This window comes from Paroedura picta, chromosome 4 (assembly GCF_049243985.1).
Source record: "Paroedura picta isolate Pp20150507F chromosome 4, Ppicta_v3.0, whole genome shotgun sequence".
In the NCBI taxonomy this organism is placed as follows: domain Eukaryota; kingdom Metazoa; phylum Chordata; class Lepidosauria; order Squamata; family Gekkonidae; genus Paroedura; species Paroedura picta.
In genome coordinates this window covers 113,900,521-113,920,440 of record NC_135372.1, presented here as the reverse complement: position 1 = coordinate 113,920,440, position 19,920 = coordinate 113,900,521, and the positions used below count along the sequence as shown (strand labels likewise).

At 43.5% G+C, this 19,920-nt stretch overlaps 1 protein-coding gene across 3 annotated transcripts in view; it reads right to left on the bottom strand.

Annotated features, from left to right (window-relative positions):
• RBL1 (RB transcriptional corepressor like 1) overlaps nt 1–17,314 on the bottom strand; it is a 38,559-nt gene extending 21,245 nt beyond the window's left edge. For 2 of the 3 annotated variants that reach the window (XM_077335243.1, XM_077335244.1), the window contains exons 1-12: nt 17,111–17,314; nt 13,693–13,826; nt 12,756–12,956; nt 10,866–10,930; nt 10,650–10,778; nt 10,397–10,557; nt 6,072–6,121; nt 5,019–5,202; nt 3,588–3,754; nt 1,831–1,943; nt 1,468–1,571; nt 266–403 (exon numbers count right to left, since the gene is read on the bottom strand). In XM_077335243.1, the coding sequence (XP_077191358.1) occupies nt 266–403; nt 1,468–1,571; nt 1,831–1,943; nt 3,588–3,754; nt 5,019–5,202; nt 6,072–6,121; nt 10,397–10,557; nt 10,650–10,778; nt 10,866–10,930; nt 12,756–12,956; nt 13,693–13,826; nt 17,111–17,269 (1,605 nt within the window). In that variant the 5' untranslated portion in view covers nt 17,270–17,314. Of the gene's footprint in view, nt 1–265; nt 404–1,467; nt 1,572–1,830; nt 1,944–3,587; nt 3,755–5,018; nt 5,203–6,071; nt 6,122–10,396; nt 10,558–10,649; nt 10,779–10,865; nt 10,931–12,755; nt 12,957–13,692; nt 13,905–17,110 lie in introns of all 3 variants that reach the window. The other variant, XM_077335245.1, reaches the window with a different exon arrangement.
• Between the last annotated feature and the right edge of the window lie 2,606 nt (nt 17,315–19,920).

Genomic DNA, 19,920 nt, shown 5'->3' with positions numbered 1-19,920 from the left:
AAACTTTAAGTTTGTTTCATGAATTTTACACCAGGTTTTCTAGGATTCTCTCACTAGTATTAAAGGAAAATAATCTGGGTCAACCAGATATTAGATTTATTTTAAGTATACACCCAATATGATTTAAGGTTCAGTTGTGTGACATCTGCACCACTCAGGTATACTAGCCAGGGAGCTGGAATTGGCTACTGATCCCAATGTGTTAACAAACGGTTTGATGCTACACAGCATGTGAAATGGCTCTTTGACATCCTCTCATGTTTACCTTATAAAAATAGAATGGTCTGAGGTTAAGAACCTCAATGATCCATGGGAAAGTTCGTGGTGAACTATATGCAAACAGCACAATCTCCAAACAACATGCCAGTAGGGAACGATGGAAAATATCTTGTTCTAAAAGAGCCTAGAATAAATGATCAGAGAAAACAATTACAACCCATAACCATAAGAGATATGGGTAATCAGTGTGCTTTTCAGTGTCTGCTTGTGAGAATGAAATGCATTATGATACTGAAAGAAGAACTGAAGGTTTGTTCAGAAGCTGTTCCACTATCCTACAGCTTAGTGACAACAGAATATACAGCTACGGATTAATAGCCGTGCTCCATTTCAGTGGAGGCTCAGATCCCATTGGTAGTATGGCTGGCATTTTACCATCTTTGCCAAGCCAAACTACTGGTGCCCTACTTGGCCCCGGAACACCTAGCCACAGTGATCCATGCCTGCTTGGTCACCCCTAGACTGGACTTCTGCAACTCACTCTACACTGGCCTGCCCTTATCCTTGATCCGGAAACTACCAACTGGTCCAGAACACAGCTGCCGGAGTCCTCAGAGCTCCCACATCCAGCTCATCCTCCAGCAGCTGTGCTGGCTTCCAGTCGAATTCCGGATCAGGCTTAAGGTTTTGGTTATCACCTTTAAGGCCACATGCAGACTGGGCCCAGTATACCTGAAGAATTGCCTGTCTGCCTACACCCCTCAAAGAGCCTTGGGCTCCACCACCTCCAACCTCCTGGTGGTCCCTGGCCCCAAGGAAGCCTGCTTGACCATAATCAGGGCCAGAGCTTTCTCCATCCTGGCCCACACTTGGTAAAACGAGCTCCCAGAGGAGATCAGGGCCCCAGTGGAACTCAGTTTGTCAGGGCCTGCCAAAGGGAGCGCCAGACATTTGGTTGAGGTCGACTTGAGCCACTGCTTCCTACTGGCCCCCAAGCCTCCCTCTGACAACAATCACTACAGATCTGGCCAACCCCCTGGGCCTTCAGAACGAGTTGATTAATGTTCTCCCCAGTATTCTGCCATTCTACAATGCTGTTTATTGTTATCACTATATTGTTATTATTATTATCACCACATTATTATTACAAACTGACTTACCTGTTCCTGTTTCATGTAAACTGCCCTGAGTCTTTGGGGAGGACGGTATATAAATGCAATACATAAATAAATAAACAACTCTACTCACAGTCATGTCTTTTCCATGAAGCCTTCGCATTTCCTGAATCATTACAGTCTCCAAAATTTTATAATAGAGAATTTCAGCCAATTTGAATCGGTTTACAGCAAAATCTGCAGTTTAAACCAAATATTCATGATGTTGTTCTTTTATATAATTTATCTATCACTGCATTACATTCCCCCTAAAAAGGCAAGGTATGTAACTTTATACTGAGAACATCAAAATAGGAACATATTAGGAGTGAAATTATGGGAGTAATGCTCATTGAGTAAATGAGGGATTACTTCTGTGTAAAGGATTAGGCTGTAAATATAACATTTTGACAACTTTCGCTTTGTAATTCATAATTTTCCCTTCTCCCATTCTTACCTATGTGTGATCCGGGCTGGTCATCAGTGGACTGAGTGTAGCTCTGACAGAAAGCTTCTCCTATCTCTTTTACTCTATTTGTGATATTTTCAACTGGGTTGCGTACACAAGATCTGTAGTAGTGCATGGAAAGACACACAATAGAATGGTTATATTTGGAAAATATTTTTATTTATTGTCTTATGACAGGAAGCTTTCTGTGTACCATGACTTTGGTAATCATTAATACATTATCCTTATTTAATATTCTTAAAGACCTACAGTCCAACAAAAAAAAAAAAAAACAAGAACCCTAAACTTTCTAGTCTGTTTTTTTTTTGGGGGGGGGGGGTTGCCCTTCATACTTTCTATTTTGAATTGTAACCCAACCTTATCCTAACCCTTTACAATCATCTTAGCATAAACATAGATTAAATGAATAAATGCACACATAAGTACATGCATGTTTTAATAGTAACAATATAGAATTCTGCTATTCTGATCCTACCACCTCCTCCTTTATGCCACTATGAGGCACTGAGCTCTAGCTAACTATCAAGTGAAACTTGGGTTTAAAAATTGTATAGCCAAAATCCTGTGCAAACAATCACCAATTCCTTGACAACCAGTTCTTGACAACTGCATTTGATCATAATCTAAATATTGGTTTGAGAATAAAGAATTTATTAATACTGTTAATTATCCCACAGTTTTTGCCACTGTACCAACAGTTTAGATTTGAAAATTATAAAAATCCCTTTGTGGGATAAAGGTATAGGTAAAGGGTATCCCCTGTGCAAGCACTGGATCATGTCTGACCCTTGGGATGACGCCCTCCAGCGTTTTCATGGCAGACCCAATACGGGGTGGTTTGCCAGTGCCTTCCCCAGTCATTACCGTTTTACCCCCCAGCAAGCAAGCTGGGTACTCATTTTACCAAGGCTGAGTCAACCTTGAGCCGGCTGCTGGGATCGAACTCCCAACCTCATGGGCAGAGCTTTCAGACTGCATGACTGCTGCCTTACCACTCTGCGCCTTACCACAAGAGGCCCTTGTGGGATACTTATATGTATAATGGGGCTGGCTTACCATCTCGGCTGCCTGGTAAGCCAGGTGGTTTACCTCCAACATGTACTAGCAAAAAACAAAGCAAAATCTATAGAAAACCTTTTTATCTATGAAAATACAAAAAAAAAGGATACAAGTTGAAGACGATTTCTAAGGCTAACTAAGAACTGCAACAGTCCATATATAACACACATTTTCCCAAGTACAGATATGTCTTAAAGCTGAACACTAGGGATATTTCAAAATGGCTTACAGAGAGCCACATTCGTAATTAATATTAGCCAGAAGAGTTAAATCTACCAAATGCCTCATATGCCACCCTGAACACACACATCCTGGAAGATATGTATTAATATTAAATGTGTGTAACTATTAACCTTTTAAATTACCAGAGTACACCTGAGCAAGTAGGGTTATCTTTCTTCATCACTGTTAAGCCTTTGCCAGTCTTGTAGAACTGGAGTGAGGTAGGAAGAGCTGGAAAGTGATGCTTATGACACAAAAAAGCATGCAAATATTCAAGTTCTCCAGACCATTAATTTTCAAAGGCATTTCACCATTTAGTATTTTAGGAAGGCGGCTGTTTGAGAAAAAGTTTGATTTTTTTATTGCTCCTCAAGTTTAAAGCAACAAATTACTTGATAACAGCCAGAAACAAGACACAAGGAAAACATCAGCAGGTCCTAAAGAGAAAGATATTGGCCGCTTACTCAAAGGTAGCTAGAAGCTGTTCACTCGGTGCATTTTTTAGCCCTGCTACAATGCTTTGCAGCCGGCTTACACTTTGTGTTGCAGAAGCAACTGGAGTAATTACTGCTTCCTTCTCTCTCAGGTATCTTCTGCCAGTCAAGGGAGTGGAAGGTGCAAAAGACCTTTCCTAGAAGATCAAAAGGAAACTTCTGTAAATGTTTTAGTCCATTGTTATCTGAAAAACTACAGATTAGCTCTATGCAGGCCTTCCCTTGTTCTTGACATGGAAGTTACAGTTGGTACAAAATGCAGCTGCTAGGGTCCTTACTAGGTTATCTTGAAGGACCCATATCCAGCCAGTGCTGAGACAGCTGCCCTGATTGCCAGTTGTGTTCTGGATCTGGATCTGGTGCTGACCTTTAAGGCCATCTGCAGTCTGGGTCCTGCATATCTGAGGGACCACCAGTTTCCTTATGCTCCCTGCAGGTCCTTTTGCTCTGCGGGATTGAATCCATTGGTGGTCCCTGGCCTCAACCAGGGCCAGAGCCTCTTCAGCCCTGGCCGCAACCTGGTGGAATGAGCTTCCAGAAGAGCTGAGGTCCCTGACTGAACTGTCACAATCCACAGGGCCTGTAAGACCGAGCTCTTCCACCAGGCGTTCATTTGAGACCAGGTGTTGGAAGATCTTGGATCCCTTCTCAGAATGCCCTGTACATCTAGGGCCAGTGGAGTGTCTCCTGAGGTCTGTAGGCAGGGGGTAGAAGGGTGGGCCAGTTCTTGTCCACACTTTATGGGTGTGTTGGGAAGGGGTTTAATAACATTTATGTTCCCAGGGGATTGTTATTGTTTTATCTGTGTTTTATGAGATTTTACTGTAAACCACCATAGGCCGGCCTGGCCCGGAAGTGGTGGTCAAGAAACCAAATCATAAATAAATAATACCACAACTATATCACCTCTAATTTTTAAACCACTGGATACCTGCAGCAGAAGCAACCGGAGTAGGGCAATGGCAAATGAAAGTTAAGTCCTCACTCTCGGATGGAAAATGGTAAAGGGGGAAAAACAGGAGTTCCAGAACCCAGGCTCTCTTCTGGGTTCTCACACATATAATTCCAGATGATGGGAGCACCAGATGAATGTAGTGGTTGGGCCGGTTCATAAGGGAGCAGGTGGTTCTTCAGGTATGTTGGTCCCAAATCATATAGGACTCTGAAAGTCAAGACCAGTACCTTGAATTGTGCCCAGAAGCAAACTGGGAGCCAGAACACATGGATCAGCACTGGAGCAATATTATACTCACTGCTATCTCCTAGAAAAAAGTTTGACTCCGGTGCTATCTCCTAGGTATTAAATCAAAACATGATGGCAATGACTAGAATTAAAATATTTGATTGTTCTTGCTCTTGAAAATAATCACAGCAAGTACACTACTCCAAAACATATTGTACCTTCTCAAAATGTTGTTGAAGATGACACTCCATGTGAACTCTTGTTATCTTCCCCCCTGTCATGTCAGTATACAACTTTTGAGGGGTTCCAATTTCTTCTTCCGCATCTGCTCCCAAGAAAACCCTCTCATCAAAATCACCTACTGTCAGAACATATTCTTCGTATTCCTTATTCAATGCTTTGCTGAAGACAAGACACATTAGGAAGAAATGTTAAGATACCAAGCTGATTATCTTTATATTTTATCTATTAATTTTATATCTATCTATATCTATCTAATTATCTCTATACCTTAAGAGAGAGTGTATCTTGAAATCTCTAAAAATGCAAACCATAATTAATTTAGTAGGACAAAGAGGAACTGAATGAAATTGCAAGGATAAAGGGTAAGGCACCGCAGACGTGCTGATTTGATTGTTCATCTCTGCTCTGTACAATTTAAGTCTTATAAGAAACCACCACTAAATGATTTCTTTACCTGAAGGCCCAATCACTGTGGTGCAGGAGTGCCTTCATAAATGGCTTGTTCCAGAGATAGTCACTCAGTGGCTCAGGAACCATATGTGGCTCTTTGGACATGCCACCCATGGCTCTTCTGAGCAATTTTCCTCAAAATGAAATCTGCTCCATATTTTAGGAAAATAGGCAAGGCCTTTGCACCCAGTGCAGCTAGTGGTTGGTAGCGGTTCTCACCCTGAAACAGCCACTGCTAGAGGACTAGGCAAGCTGTGAGTCTACTTCAGTTGCAGCCCTCATGCCATACTTGAAAGGAAATGTGGCTATTTTGATTGATGACCACTGTGACTCTACAGACCACAGAGTGAGTGCCACTGAGGGAATCCCTAACTTCATAAATCCACATGCCTGGCTTTTCATCATTAAGGTTTCACTACTTTAATTTTTAAATACCAATAAACATTTTTCCAGTTACTGTCCTTGGACAGTTATTGTGCTATATCACAGGACAGAATTCAGCAGTTCCAAAACATTTTATCTCTAGATGCTAAAGTGACACATATGAAAAATCAACAGAAAACTCTGCGATCACTTACTTGTTATCTACAAAGTTGTTAAGATCCAACAGACAATCACCTTTTAAAATCTGGAAAAAAAAGTTTTACCATAAAAGAGGTTTCTGCCACCCACCTCCACAAACAGATCCATTTCCTGACGGTATAGCTTTCGGGTAGCTTTGGATAAGTGTCATATCAAAAATGAATGGACTTCTCTATTTGTTTCAAAAAATAACTTGCTGTTTGTTAGACTTTTCTTGTGCTTGCCAATTGAAAATAATAAAAATAAAAAATATACATCAAACTGTATCATATTGTGCTCCTTGATGAACACCAAGCAAACTTACCTTCTTTCAATAACGACTGGTTCCAAGAGGGATACAGGTGCAGCCAAAATAAGGTAGTCAATATTTATTATGGCACAAACTTTTACAGGTCAGAGCACACTTCTTCAGATACATTGGACAAAGTGGGCTTTAGCTCATGAAAGCTTCTGCCTTAATAAAAGTAAAGTGTTTTGTCAGGTTGCAGCCAGCTCATGGTGACTCGAAGTTCAACTTCATGTTGCTTCTAAAGAGATGAGCAGTGGTGGTTTGCTATTGCCTTTCTTTGCATGTCAGCTCCATTATCTTTTATCCCCCATCCGAGAACCAACCCTGCTTAGATTCCAAACTCTGATGAGTGTGAACTAATTTCGGCTATTAGAGCTGCTACAACAGAGTTGTTAATATTTCTGGTACCACGGTGTTTCTTCTCAGGCCTACACCAGGAAGCACACCTGCCTAGGCTGGATGGAATGCAGCTTACTGCTACATAGATGGCCAGGAACCTGGGAGCAATCTTTGATGCCTCCTTAACAATGGAGGCTCAAGTCATAAAGGTAGCACAGCTGTTTTTCCATCTATACCAAGCAAAGCTACCAGCGCCCTATCTGGCCTCAGTCCTGTGGCAGCTGTACTGGCTCCTAGTTGAATTCCAGATTCAGTTCAAGGTTTTGGTACTCAACTTCAAAGCCCTTTGGGGTCCAGGCTCCACCTATCTAAGGGACTGCCTCTCTGAATATGTTCCCCACAGAGTACGTTCAGCAAGCGAGAACTGGCTGAGGATTACTGGATGCAAAGAAATACATCTGGCCTCCACCAAAGCCAGGACCTTTCTGTCCCTGATTCCTGCCTGGTGGAATGAGTTCCCCAAGGATCAGGGCCCTGATCGAGCTTGCCAAGTTCTGCAGGGCCTACAAGATGAAGCTATTCTGCCGGGCCTTTGGTTGAGGTCAGACAGGGAATATCTTAACAGCAAAATAGCCTTCCTTTCTTTCCCCCCCAAACCCCATCACCAAACTGTAATACTGACAAGCCAGAAAATATCCATCATTGGAACTGAGAAGTGACAATTGCCACAATTTTTAAAAATGTTATATTTGCTGTTTTAACTATATTGTTTTACTGTTGATACTGATTGTATAATTCGAAATAATTGTTCATTGCCCCAAGACAGCAAGTCCAAGGGGGAGTGGTATATAAATCAAACAATACCTTAATTAAATAACAGTTTCTTTGGAAATCCCCCTGCCAAGTTCCTAAAGATTTCCTCCTTTTTTCTACTTCACCTGTAAGAATATACATGAAGGAATATATTCTTCAGGCATTAAAAAAGTAGACTATTCAGTTTGGTAGTAAGCACGATGGCAGATACAAGATTTACTCCACATTACATATGAAAGAAGAGAATGTGATCCTGTGAGACTGTGCCCAGTTACCAAGCCATGGTTTTGTAATCATGGAGTCTTCATCCCCATCAGGTTAAAGAATGAAAAGCTAGTACAAAAACAGTAAAAGTTGAACTGCCATTTCTTCAGTTTATATTGTAACTAGGGGCAAAGCCCGTTGTCTCCAAGAATACAACGGGCGCTAGAGCTTGGCAGTGGGAAGAGGAAGCGGAGGAGTTGTCCAGTCTGTAAGGGCATGGGGTTGTCATGTGTGTTGTGCGGGAGGTTGTGGTGGCATGGTGGCAAATGAGGCCATGGGTGTGGAGATATGGGTGTCAAGAACCTGTGGTGTGGAATGTTCGTTGATTGTGGGAGAGGACTGACCTTTGGGAATTGTGGCATAGTGGTTACAGATGAGCTTTCCAGAGCCATGTCATTTCCCTTCTTGTGTGAATTAGGCCACATTCACCGAAATGCCTCTCTGCCCTAATACACATAGGGTAGTCACAGTACACAGGGGTCCACCCTGTTCCTTCTGTCTCCCATATTTTCACTATTGGTAAAATGTTATGTGCCCACATGCTTCTTTCATGGTTGCTCCTTAGAAGAACGGATTTTTGTACCCTATTGCTTACTACCCAAAGGAGTCTCAAAGCGGTTTACAAACACCTTTTCCAATTGTTTCTCCACAATAGTCAACCTGTGAGGTATGTAGGGTTGTGAGAGATCTGAGAGAACTGGGAGTGGGCCGCAGTGACCCAGCAGGCCTCAGGTGTCTCAAAGCATTTTCCAATCGTCTTCCCCTTCTCTCCCCATAGCAGACTCCCCATGAGGGAGGTGGGGTAGCAAGCCTCACAGGGAAGCTGGCAACCCTAAGAGGAAGACTGTCTGTGCACAGCAGTCTTGATCTTAGTAAGGTTTTTAATACTGTTTTTTTATTTGCAAGGCCAAGGTTATTTGCCAGTTACTATTTCAGTTACGATGTGTCTCCAGACATTTACTTGTTCTCTATTTAGTTTCAGGCTGTAAATATTTATTTAGACCTTCCTGCACTTTCCAGACTCACAGGACTGATGCTGGTCTGCCTGTCTGCGCCCCAGAAGACAAACAGTTGCTGATAAGGGCTGGCCATAACCCATAGGCCAGGAGGGACACTCCTGCACCACTCCCTACCAACTGCAGGCAAAAATGGCTCATTTGAAGGCTGGACTCTGAGGCATTGTACGATTTTGAAGTCCCACCTCCAAACCTCCAGGAATATTTCCAACCCAGGGGTAGGCAACCTACAGGTGTGGCCTGGAGAGCTCCTGGAATTACAGCTCACCTTCAGAGTATAAAGATCAGCCCCCCAGGCAGAAAGGGCTACTTTGAACAGGGTTGTAGTAGAGAAGAAACATTTAAGGCTTCCCACACAGGTTGTTGTTGAATTGAAAGACTTGAGGCCTACTGCACAGGGTTGTTGTGCAGATGAAACAGGAGACAAAAGAGCCAACTTCCTCTGCAGAATAACGCTGTGCAGTGGCTTCAAATCTGCAGAGAGTTGCAAAGAAGAAAGACACATGGCTTGGCTGTGTCTAACCCCCGGCCAGAGCAGTATTTTAAGTGAGAAGGGGCTTTTCTGTGGCCTCCCTGTCAGGCAACTGTTTGGCAGAAGGGGAAAGTCCCCCCCCCTCAAAAGGAAGGCCCTCAGGCTCCCCTGCATTGCTCTTGGAAAGGCCTCCTTCCCTCAGTCAGGGCCTGTCAGAGGCTCCTTCGCAGCAGGCCTGAAGGGGGGAGGGGGAGCACTCTGCAGCCTCCTGCCAGCTCTCAGGGTTCTGAGGCAATTTACAGTTGGACATGGCAGTTAGGACAGCCTTGGGGTGAAAAGGGCTGGCACAGCCTGTCCAAGCCTCTGTTCTCATCCCCCTTGGCAGCCCTACTGACCTCCTCTCCCTTTGGTGGTCAGGAGCAGACTGGCAGCCAGACTGGGCTGCGTGAATGGAATTTTGGTCTGTCCTGGTGAGGGGCCAATAGGAAGGCACTTTGTGCGCCTCCCCATTGGCTGCTTGGCCCTGGATGGACACTCGAAGTGCCCAATCACGAGCTTCGCGGCTCCTGATTGGGCCCTCTGAGTTTTTATCCTGGACAGGGCCCGCCCTAACTCCTCCCCAGGTGGCCTTACTCTTTTATTTAATAGGACCCTGTCCTATTTAAAGATGTATTGTTTGCTAGGGGGCAAGCATTCGGGCAGTAACTGGCTCAGCTACCAAAATGTCCCAGAGATGGGGCAGGCTGAGAATCAATAACTACCATTAGCTGAGCTGCTCTGATTATAGAAAAGGCAAAGAAGGCTGGTAGAATGATGATGAATCTAGGACACAAGAACAGCAAATGAGAGAATGGCACTTATTAATCAAATCTTTGGGTGCTGACCTTCAGTTTTAGCTTAAAAATGAAGAGGTGCCAACAAAATCAATGATTACAAAATAAAATAAATGTAACCTGATCTTAAACTCAAATTCCATACTTTTGTCTATTTGCCATAGGCTGCAGTTCTTCAGAGTAAATGTCATTTTAATTGGGCTGCTATCAGTCACACCATGCAACAACCTCTCCCCCTCAGGAGTCCTTTGATCACTACTACTATATAGCTGGTTAATTATTTGTGAATACATACCTTTCTATCATAGAGTTTTGAGATATATGGTTTAAAATAATGTTCCTTTATGCCCTTGGCTTCAACTAAAAGGCCATCATGTAATTCACACAGTGTGGCAATAATGCATGGAGGTTCTTCAGAGGCCCTGAAGTCAGCCGCATGGAAGTTTGCAGGCAAACCTTGGGGGAAAGAGATAGACAAAATTGTTAAATAGGTCATTTCAAAAAGTTATATGACAAACACATTTTAGGAAAGCAGGTCAGGAACATACCTTTAAAAGATGAATTCAATAAATCTCTTTTATTTGGGCACAGAAGCACATTTGCAAAAATTAGGTCCAAGCAGCTGAGAAGCAAATGGTAGGAATTCACTAAATCATCTCCAATCATACTGAAATTACCTTTGGAAGAGATCAAATCGGGTTGATCAGATCTACAGTTAGGCAATTCAAAATTAATATAGGAAATCAAATTCAACCACCACATACCCTTTGTGTAAACAAACAGTGTCCAGCCAAAGTTGAACAGATCTTTTATGCTGCAAGGTACTCGTCTGTGGGATGAAGAGAAAAGCCAAATTTCAATACTTTAGTACTTTTACTCAGAAAACCATTCACAACCACTTTTAAAATCATGCATGCAGTTGGAAGATTAATTTCACTTGAACGTCACAAGCTACTACTTGGTGGGATCCAGACTAAATCAGCAAAACATAACTTTCATCTCTCCCCCAATGCCGCTCACTGATGTCCACAAAATGCTGTTCTGGAAGATAGGGAACTCTAAGGAATGACATGGAGAGATTTCTGCAGCAGAGAGGAGGAAGGTGTAGAAACTGCCAATTTAGTTTGAATACTATCAGAAAGACCCTGGATAACCCTATTTCATCAGATCTTGGGAACTAAGCACAGACAGTCCTGCTTAATATTTAGATGAGAAACCTCCAAGGAACACCAGGGTTGTGACACAGAGGCAGGCAAGGGCAAATCACCTCTGAACATCTCTTGAAACCCTGTGATTGCCATAAGTCAGCTGTGACTTGATGGCATTTTCTGCCACAACAATCAGTAGGGTCAGTACACCAGGTGGAAAAAAAATACCTGGAAGTTTTTAAAGTAACAAAATCACTATCCACCAACTTGGAATGCCTGCTAACCATATTCCAGGAAATACCCATAATTTGCCAGTGCCCTTTTACTAGTCAGTTAGTTTGAACACATGGAGATTCTGCATCAATAGAATTAGAGAATACTAGGGAAAAAAACACTGTAGGGGCCTGTTACTATCTAAATAAGTATGCAACACAACTTATCAATGCTTAGAAGGTAGTCACATGGCAGTTGGTGGACAAACTGGCTAGCATTAGCTACCAGTGGCTCACGAAGACCTTTTATCAAGAGGGACTGCTGGTCATTAAATGGTTTCTACTAGACCCATTATGCACGGGGGGAATAACGCACATTCGAGGTGGAATGGCGGCAACTAAAATCACCGATAACGCACGGTGCCGGCTACAACCGGCGGCAGCTTTGGTGCATGCTGCCGAAAAAAACACATTAGCGAAACGCGGAAGAAAGCGCAGCTTCCGGGTGACCGGGGCGCAACCAGAAGCGGCGCCAGGATCGCCGCGTGCATAATCGGTTACTCTGGGTTTTGCCGCCATCACGCCCCATCCGTGCATAACCAGTGTGCTTCGCGTCTTCCCCCTCCGCGTTTTCCATGTGACCCGAAATCGCCGTTTCGGCGGCCGTGCATAATGGGCCTTATGGTCTCAACACTAGGGACGGCATGAACCTGGAAAAAAAGCCAAAAGGCCCTAAACTGAACCAGTGAGTTTGGTTGTCCCTTTTTCTCAACCGTAGCTTTGCAGTGGCCGGGGTGGGGGACTGGGGAAACAAAAACAACAGGTTTAATGGCTGGCAGTGTGTGTACCAGTCAGCTGTTAGGCTGAAATGGCTGGTAGACATTTCACCGGTCTGTTTCACTTCCCTCACTTTGAAGTGGGAGGAGGCAAAGCCAAATGGTTCACTATCATTTAAACCTAACAGGTCAGCTGCAGACCTGCGTCACTCAGCTGTTAGTTTTAAATGGTCTGAACAGCCAAACTGAACTGGACAAAAGTTTAGCAAATATTCAGGGAAGGAGCCTTTTGTGAATATCAGTTCAGGGGGCTCCAAACTAGACCGTGTTTGTGCTGAATTTTGGCTTGTGAGCCAGTTTATGCCCATTCAAACTTTATACAACATTGCTTCTAAACAAAAAAAGGTATAACTATGACAAATAGTTTATACAAGCTACTTTTCTAAATATTATTTGTGCACATTTTTATACAATATAGAATCAAAATGCCCCAGGACCACTGAACACTCCAGTCGTACCTTTGTTTCCTGCTTCTTTGAAGCTTTGGCTGTTCTTCATAAGGATTTTGAAATATATCCAAAAAAATTGGTTTGAATTTCTGGAAAATCACTGTGGACACTTCGAAGTTTCTCTCCAGTCTCTCGACTCTCACCCTAAACTCCTGGGACAGGTTTGACATGTCCATCCATTTTTTCATTTTACTAAAAAACTGAATTAAACTATTTAAAAAAAAAGTTAACATCATCATATTGTAGTTTATAAAACTGGAAACACATATCAAGATACATAGCACTTCAATGATTATTTCACCAGTTTACACATGTATATACATCACTGAAATACAATACTTCTATAGCACTAGAATATGTGAACTATCTTTGCTGAAAAGGGCTTGTACACCCTTCACATCCAATACACTATCTACTGGCAGATTCTTTAGCCAGAAGGCTACCAGTCACAACTTTTTGCTGTTCATTTTGCTGTTGGCAGTGTAGACACATCTTTGTAATCTCCATAAATTGACGTAAACAAGGTTTTATGCACTTCTAGCCAAGAATGTGAGCAAAGAAAAGTGAGTCTTTTCAGATTCACAAGGAAAGGATTAGACCTAAACTAAGTTTAAAGGATGTTCAATAATCAATTGTGAAGACATTTCAAATTGGTCCATGATTTTGAAAACTATCTTAGTGAACTGGTTATACAATGAGGATTAGGCTTCATTTAAATTCACTAGGACATTGTGAAATAAATATGAATATGATTAACCTGTTCTGACAAGCCAATTATCCAGTTTTTATAATGGTAAATAAGTTTTTATAATGGTAAATAAGTTTTTATAATGGTAAATAAGTGCAGCTTATTCTGAATGTCTGAAGATGGAAATACACACACAAAATAAGAGGAAATGCTGGGAAAAGGTATAAGCTCATTATTCAAAAGGAGAATTATCAGTACCTTAACTTTGCTGATCGCAGTATCCTTGTCAATGAGACACAATTTCCTTCCATTAGTCCGCTTCCTACAGTAGGGATTATACTCTTACGACAAGCAACATACAGAGCACATGCCAGCCAGTGTATAGTTTCTCCCTGTTAAAAGAAAATAATGGAATCTCCAGGAGCACTCAGTTTGTCATTTCAAGCCTTTGTGCAAGCATCTGCAAGAAACTTGAGCAAGGAATATTCAATTACAAAAGTCAATATTAAAATGTAGCCATATTTCATAGATGCGCAAAATTTAATTTCTGTTTTAAACTGCACACTGTGCTAATTTCCTGTTCTTCCTGGCAAGGATATGAGATGCAATTAACAACATCTTGTTATAACAACACTGCTTTCACATAAAATAGATCCATGATTTTTGATGTTTCTGAAGGACCATAACAACAAGGTCTGCAGTCAAAAGAGAATTAGCTTCTCTGTTTAGCACTGCAGAGAAAGATTTGACGTTTTGACTGGGTGCTATACTGCTTAATTTCTTATGCCAATCCTAACTACTGTGGCCCTATAATATCCTAACCATTGTGGCCCTCTAATAATGGGAAAAGGGCTAGTGGGTAGAGTGTGTCCAGGGCCCTGAGAATGTCCATCCTCGGTTTCCGCCCAGATGGACACGCTCCGCGGGCCAATCAGGAGATGGTCCCTGGAGGGACCGCCCTCCCTAGCCAGCCACAAGCCTCTCCACTGCTATTGTCCCACATACACCTCCCTGCTGTGGCTGACACAGCTGCAGCGCTGCTGGTGAGGAGGAGGCAGAGGTGGGGGGGGTGCTTCCCTTTCTCCTTGGCATGTACAGCCCTCTCGCCTCGTGAGGGCTTCCTGACCCTACAGGAGCTTCTAGGGGCAGGGGGTGCTTCTCTTTCCTCCTGGCCTAGGAAGCCCTCAGGCCACCTGGCAGAAGCAGCGTGATGGCTTCCCGGCCCAATGAGCCCACTGGTAGCCCTTTAACGGGCGGTGGGGAACTTGCCTCCCGTGATCCCCCAAACCTGTGGCTGCCTGCAGCCTCACCCGCTCTTGGGGGTGGCCGGGAGGGCTCTGACCACCCTTCCCTTATGTCCTAAAGCAGTGGAGCAGCTTGGAGCTGCCTTGCCCGGCTGCCTTGCCCAAGCGCCTGACAATTTCAGTGTCCCAAGGAACGGAGGGGGGGAGGCTGGCTGACAGGCCCTCTCAAGCCTTCCTCAGGCCGCACCAGACTGATCCTGTGAAGTGGGGTGGGGTGTGATGGAAGACGTAGGTCTTACTTCCTTCCTACCTTCCTTATTTTCCCATCCTTCCTTCTTCCTTCTTTTTCTTCCTTCCTTCTGTCTTTCTCATCGTCCTTCCTTCCTGATTTTTATTCATCCTTCCTTCTTCCTCTTGCTTTTCTTTATTCCTTTCTTTTTTCTTTCTTTCTCCCTCCCTCCTCTTCCTCCGTTCTTTTCTTCTCTTCTCTTCCTTCCTGATCTTTCTTTATCCCTCCCTTCCAATCCCTTTCTTCCTTCCTATCTTCACTTCCTTTCCTTCCCTTTTATATATCTTTCTGCGGCTTTTCCTGGAGGGCACTACAGGCAAGCCTTCCCTTCACCCTTGGCCCTCGAGGCCTTCCACTCCCCTAGGTGCATGGAGGGATTCCCGCCCCAAGGGAGCAGGAAGGCCTCCCCCTCTCCCTCTTCTAGCACCCATTGTACAATGGGCTTTATTTCTAGCATTAACATAAAAGAGCTAAGGATCACTTTAATTTTATCGTATCCTCAGGAGGTCTACTCAGAATCCTACTCAAGTCTACTCAGCAGGGCTTACTCCAGGGAAATGTTATGACTGCACTGTTTCATATACTGAACTGCATATTCACTAAGATATAAATTCTATTTCAGCTTTTTAATATACTGCATCGTAACAGAAGTTCTTAAGGCAGTGTACAAAACTAAATAACAGATCACAATCAAATACAATCAACTGAAACAATAATAAAAAATAGATCATCTGGCACATGAAACTGAAGTCACTGTGGGTGGGCAAGTAGTTGTAATTTCCTGCATTCTGGACTACATGACCCTGGAGGTGCCTTCCAACTCTCCGAATTTAAAACGTTTTTTTTTATTTAGGAGCAGATAAAACAACAAAATGTAACAATTATATAATAATATTTATAAAACCCTTGCTATTAAAGGATGAAGTGAACAGAAATTTTTACGTCATCTGGCATTTAAAACAAAGACCAGAGACAGCAGTAAAGAATGAGTTTCACATGTAAGGTGTAAAAAACAGAGATGTCCCTCCTCCTCTCATCATCCCAGTTCAAGCAGTTGTAAACTCAGTGGGATTCTCTCCTGAATAAATGTAGTTACAATTGCCTCCATACATTATTAGCAGGGTTACCATGTAAGATTCAAGAAACTCATTCACAACATAGGAACTTTAGGAAAAACATCCTTGATACTTATCTAAATCACATTGATGTATCTTTTATTAGGATCAAGCAAATTGTAATAAATTAGAGTTACCAAATGTCCCCTTTTTAGAGGACATCATTTTTTTGATGTCCATCCTCTTATGAGCTGTTTTCTTATGTTTAAAATGTCCTCTTTTGGGGTTAGAAGATTAGTTAGTGGCAATGATCAGAGCTTAAATAGTAGATGTATTTAAAATGCATCCTGTCATAATGATCACTTGTTTGAAATAGTTAGGAAATATGTCTTCCCATTTACTTTTCAAAAAACGGTAATCCTAGAATAATGCAAAATCCCACTGGCTCGCCCTCTGGATCTCCATTACGCAAAACATCTAGCCCGATCAAGAACTCTGGAAAACTGGATCACTAAGCAGCGAGTTTGCCTGGTTCTGCTAAACAGTATTACACTACGAGGTCTGTGGGGTGGATTCGTTCTAAAACAGGCCACCTTCCATACAGTTATTTTGCTTGACAACCGTAGGGAGGAGCGGTGGATTGCGACATCCCCATTAAAAGCCGTGGGACATGTCAGGGCGACCCGTTTTGTGGTCGCTTGCAGGGCCAAGGACAACATCAAGTGCAACAAGAGACCGCAGTTTCTTCGGTGAACTCCGAGCAGATAAGGGGCAGTTTCCAGGAGCGAAAGGGCGTGCGGCCGATGGGACACCATGAAGTGATCTACTCAGAAGTCAGCCCGACGTCATTCAGCGGGGCTTACTCCCAGGAAAACATCCTCGGGACCGCTGCCCGTCTCTCTTTCTAAGGCCACAGGCAGAGGGAGGTCTCCGGAGCCCACTTTACAAAAGTGCCTCAGAGATGCGTCTCTCGGGCGAGACCTAGCCGTTCGCTGGGCGACCCCTTGACCCGGCCCCGCCACCCCCCAGGGGAGAGACCCCCGCCCCGTCCGCCCGCTCCTCTGACTGACTGACTGACAGGCGCTCACCTCTAGGCTGTAGGTGCCTCGCAGCGCGGTGAAGTCCCGCACGGCCTCGGCGGCGCTGCTGGCGTCCAAGTTGAGGTCCTGACAGAGGCGGTCGATGGCAGCCCGCACGGGGCACTCGGCGGCGCCAGCTTCCCCGGGGGGGTCGTCTCCTCCCGACATGATGGATCCCCCTCCCCCGCAGCCCCCACCACCGCCACTCCGGCCACGGCCCACAGTCCTTTGCGCCGAAGCGCGCCAAAACTGCCTGAGTGGGCAGGCAAGGAACGCCCCGCGTCCCGCCCCAACGTTGAGGGCCGGGCTGCCCTACGGGGCTCCCGACGCGGGGGTTGCACAGAGCCGTCTGGGAGGAGCTTTGTGTCGTTCAGCTAAGGCCTTTCCTGTACCCACACTCAGCGACTACCTCAGCCCCTTGCGCTGCTGGCCTTGAGGGCAAAGATCCTATCAGGCCTCCGGGTTAACTGCCAGTAGGGGCTCGGGGGGTGGAGGGAGAGAGAGAATACTTTTCTTCTCCAGCGCATCCCATCACACTCAGTGGGAATCTCCCCTGAATAAACGTGGTAGCTGCAAAGTTCGCGGCCCTTTAAGCCCCTGTCGCTTAGGTAGGTTTTATAATTTTACACATACATAAAACATTTCTCTGGACTGTGTTCTGTCTGTGCTCGGAGCAGAGAGGTGTCGCTTAGGTAGGTTTTATAATTTTACACATACATAAAACATTTCTCTGGACTGTGTTCTGTCTGTGCTCGGAGCACGTTTTTATGTTTTACCATTATTTATGGACTCGGGAATGGTAGAGGACAGGAAGGCCTGGAGGATCATTGTCCATGTGGTCGCGATGGGTCGGACACGACTTCGCACCTAACAACGACGATTTATGGTTTGTAACTGAACATCCCCTGAGCCTTCGAGGAGGGCGGTATACAAATTAAATAAATACCTCAGGCCCAGTTTGTGGGGAAAGATGGTGTTTAAATATATTTTAAATAAAACTATGGTCTATACAAGTTGAAGCAATATATGGGTTGAATTACTTAAAAGTCAGCCCCGACGTCAGTTTTAAAGATACGAGAAAGTGCTTTTCACATATTTTCTGGGGCACAGACTGGGAAATTTTGATGGTCTTTAAGGTGCTATTGGACTCAAATTTCATTCTGCTACTGCAGCCTAACACAGCTACCCACTTGAAACTTCCTCATTAGAAGTCAGCCCAAGTTGCTACATTTGAAAGCAAAAACAGTACTTGACAAAATTTAAATGAATGTATAAAAAATGACTAGGCATTGCTACAAGCACACTGATGCAAAATTCTAGGAGGCAGCTGAGAATTTGTATCTTCCCTCGAAAATAGGTGTAAATGTTTCCCACATTTACAATACTTGCAATACAAAACATGACAACTAAAAAGCAATCAGTATCATATCAAGTACATTTTGTTTTTTAAACTTCCTTCAATATCTCAATAAATTTGCATATCTGATATTGTGCAGTTTTAATCAATTATTGGAGCCCTCAAAAACCTATTGAGACATCACATTTAGGATGCCTTATCACTCTTCTTAAATTAGTCCTGTAAGTGGGTGGTCACAAGCCTCTTTCTGTACACTTTCATCCTACCTCTGGTCGTCTGCAAACTCTTTGGCATATGTTTGACTGGATCAGTAGTTATCCAGAGAGCTCTACAATTTTGCTGCTATGGTGCAGGGCAGAACAAAGGTAGAAATAAGGAGCATGATTCGTGATCAGGAATACTCTTTCAGGAAAAGCGCTGCTTTTTCACATCAGAGTTGCGAAAGGAAGTATTCATATTTTCTCTAATCACACTAGGTAGTGATAGAGAGAAATCTTAAGCAGGCTCAGGATAATTTTTTGGTCCTTGTTTTTAACAATTTGGGTCCATTGCTGTTCCACCTTCCCATGTTCTTTCCAGAAAGGAAAAGTGTGTGTGAGGGGGGAGCCCTTCCTGCCCCAGCAATGGTATTCTGAGCCCATGTGGCCTATTTTTTAAGAACCCTTTCCCACAACTGCTATTAGACTGCGGTGGAGCCTTAACTTGTGAAAAACCCGTATGTGATTTTAAAGGTAAAGGTATCCCCTGTGCAAGCACCGAGTCATGTCTGACCCTTGGGGTGACGCCCTCTAGTGTTTTCATGGCAGACTCAATACGGGGTGGTTTGCCAGTGCCTTCCCCAGTCATTACCGTTTACCCCCCAGCAAGCTGGGTACTCATTATACTGACCTCGGAAGGATGGAAGGCTGAGTTAACCTTGAACCGGCTGCTGGGATTGAACTCCCAGCCTCATGTGCAGAGATTTCAGACTGCGTGTCTGCTGCCTTATCACTCTGCGCCACAAGAGGCTCTGTGATTTTAGGATTACACTAATTATTTCTTGTGAGTGATACTAATATTTTTCAGAGGATAGGTATGGTCTTAGCTAGTTTTCTCCATCTAGATTAAACAATTGAATAATCTGATAATTAATTGACTTTTGATTCAAATTTAAGGCAGCTTGTACAATCTCCAGAATGGTTACTCCTCACTTTGGTCTATGCTTGCCTTCTAAATTGTTTTAAATACTCACATAATGGAAAGTTGGAACAGAAATTCATTTAAATACATGAATAACACAAAAGTTGTCTCAAGGAACAATTGTTTTCCTACCGCCTAAAAGTAAAGGATCTTTTAACTAGAAATGTGATTATCCATCAATATCATAATAAGCAATTAATATTATGACAGGGGATTCTGGATAATAAATAATTTGAAAGTGTATAAACAACTCCAGCTGTGACCTGGATAGCCCAGGCTAGCC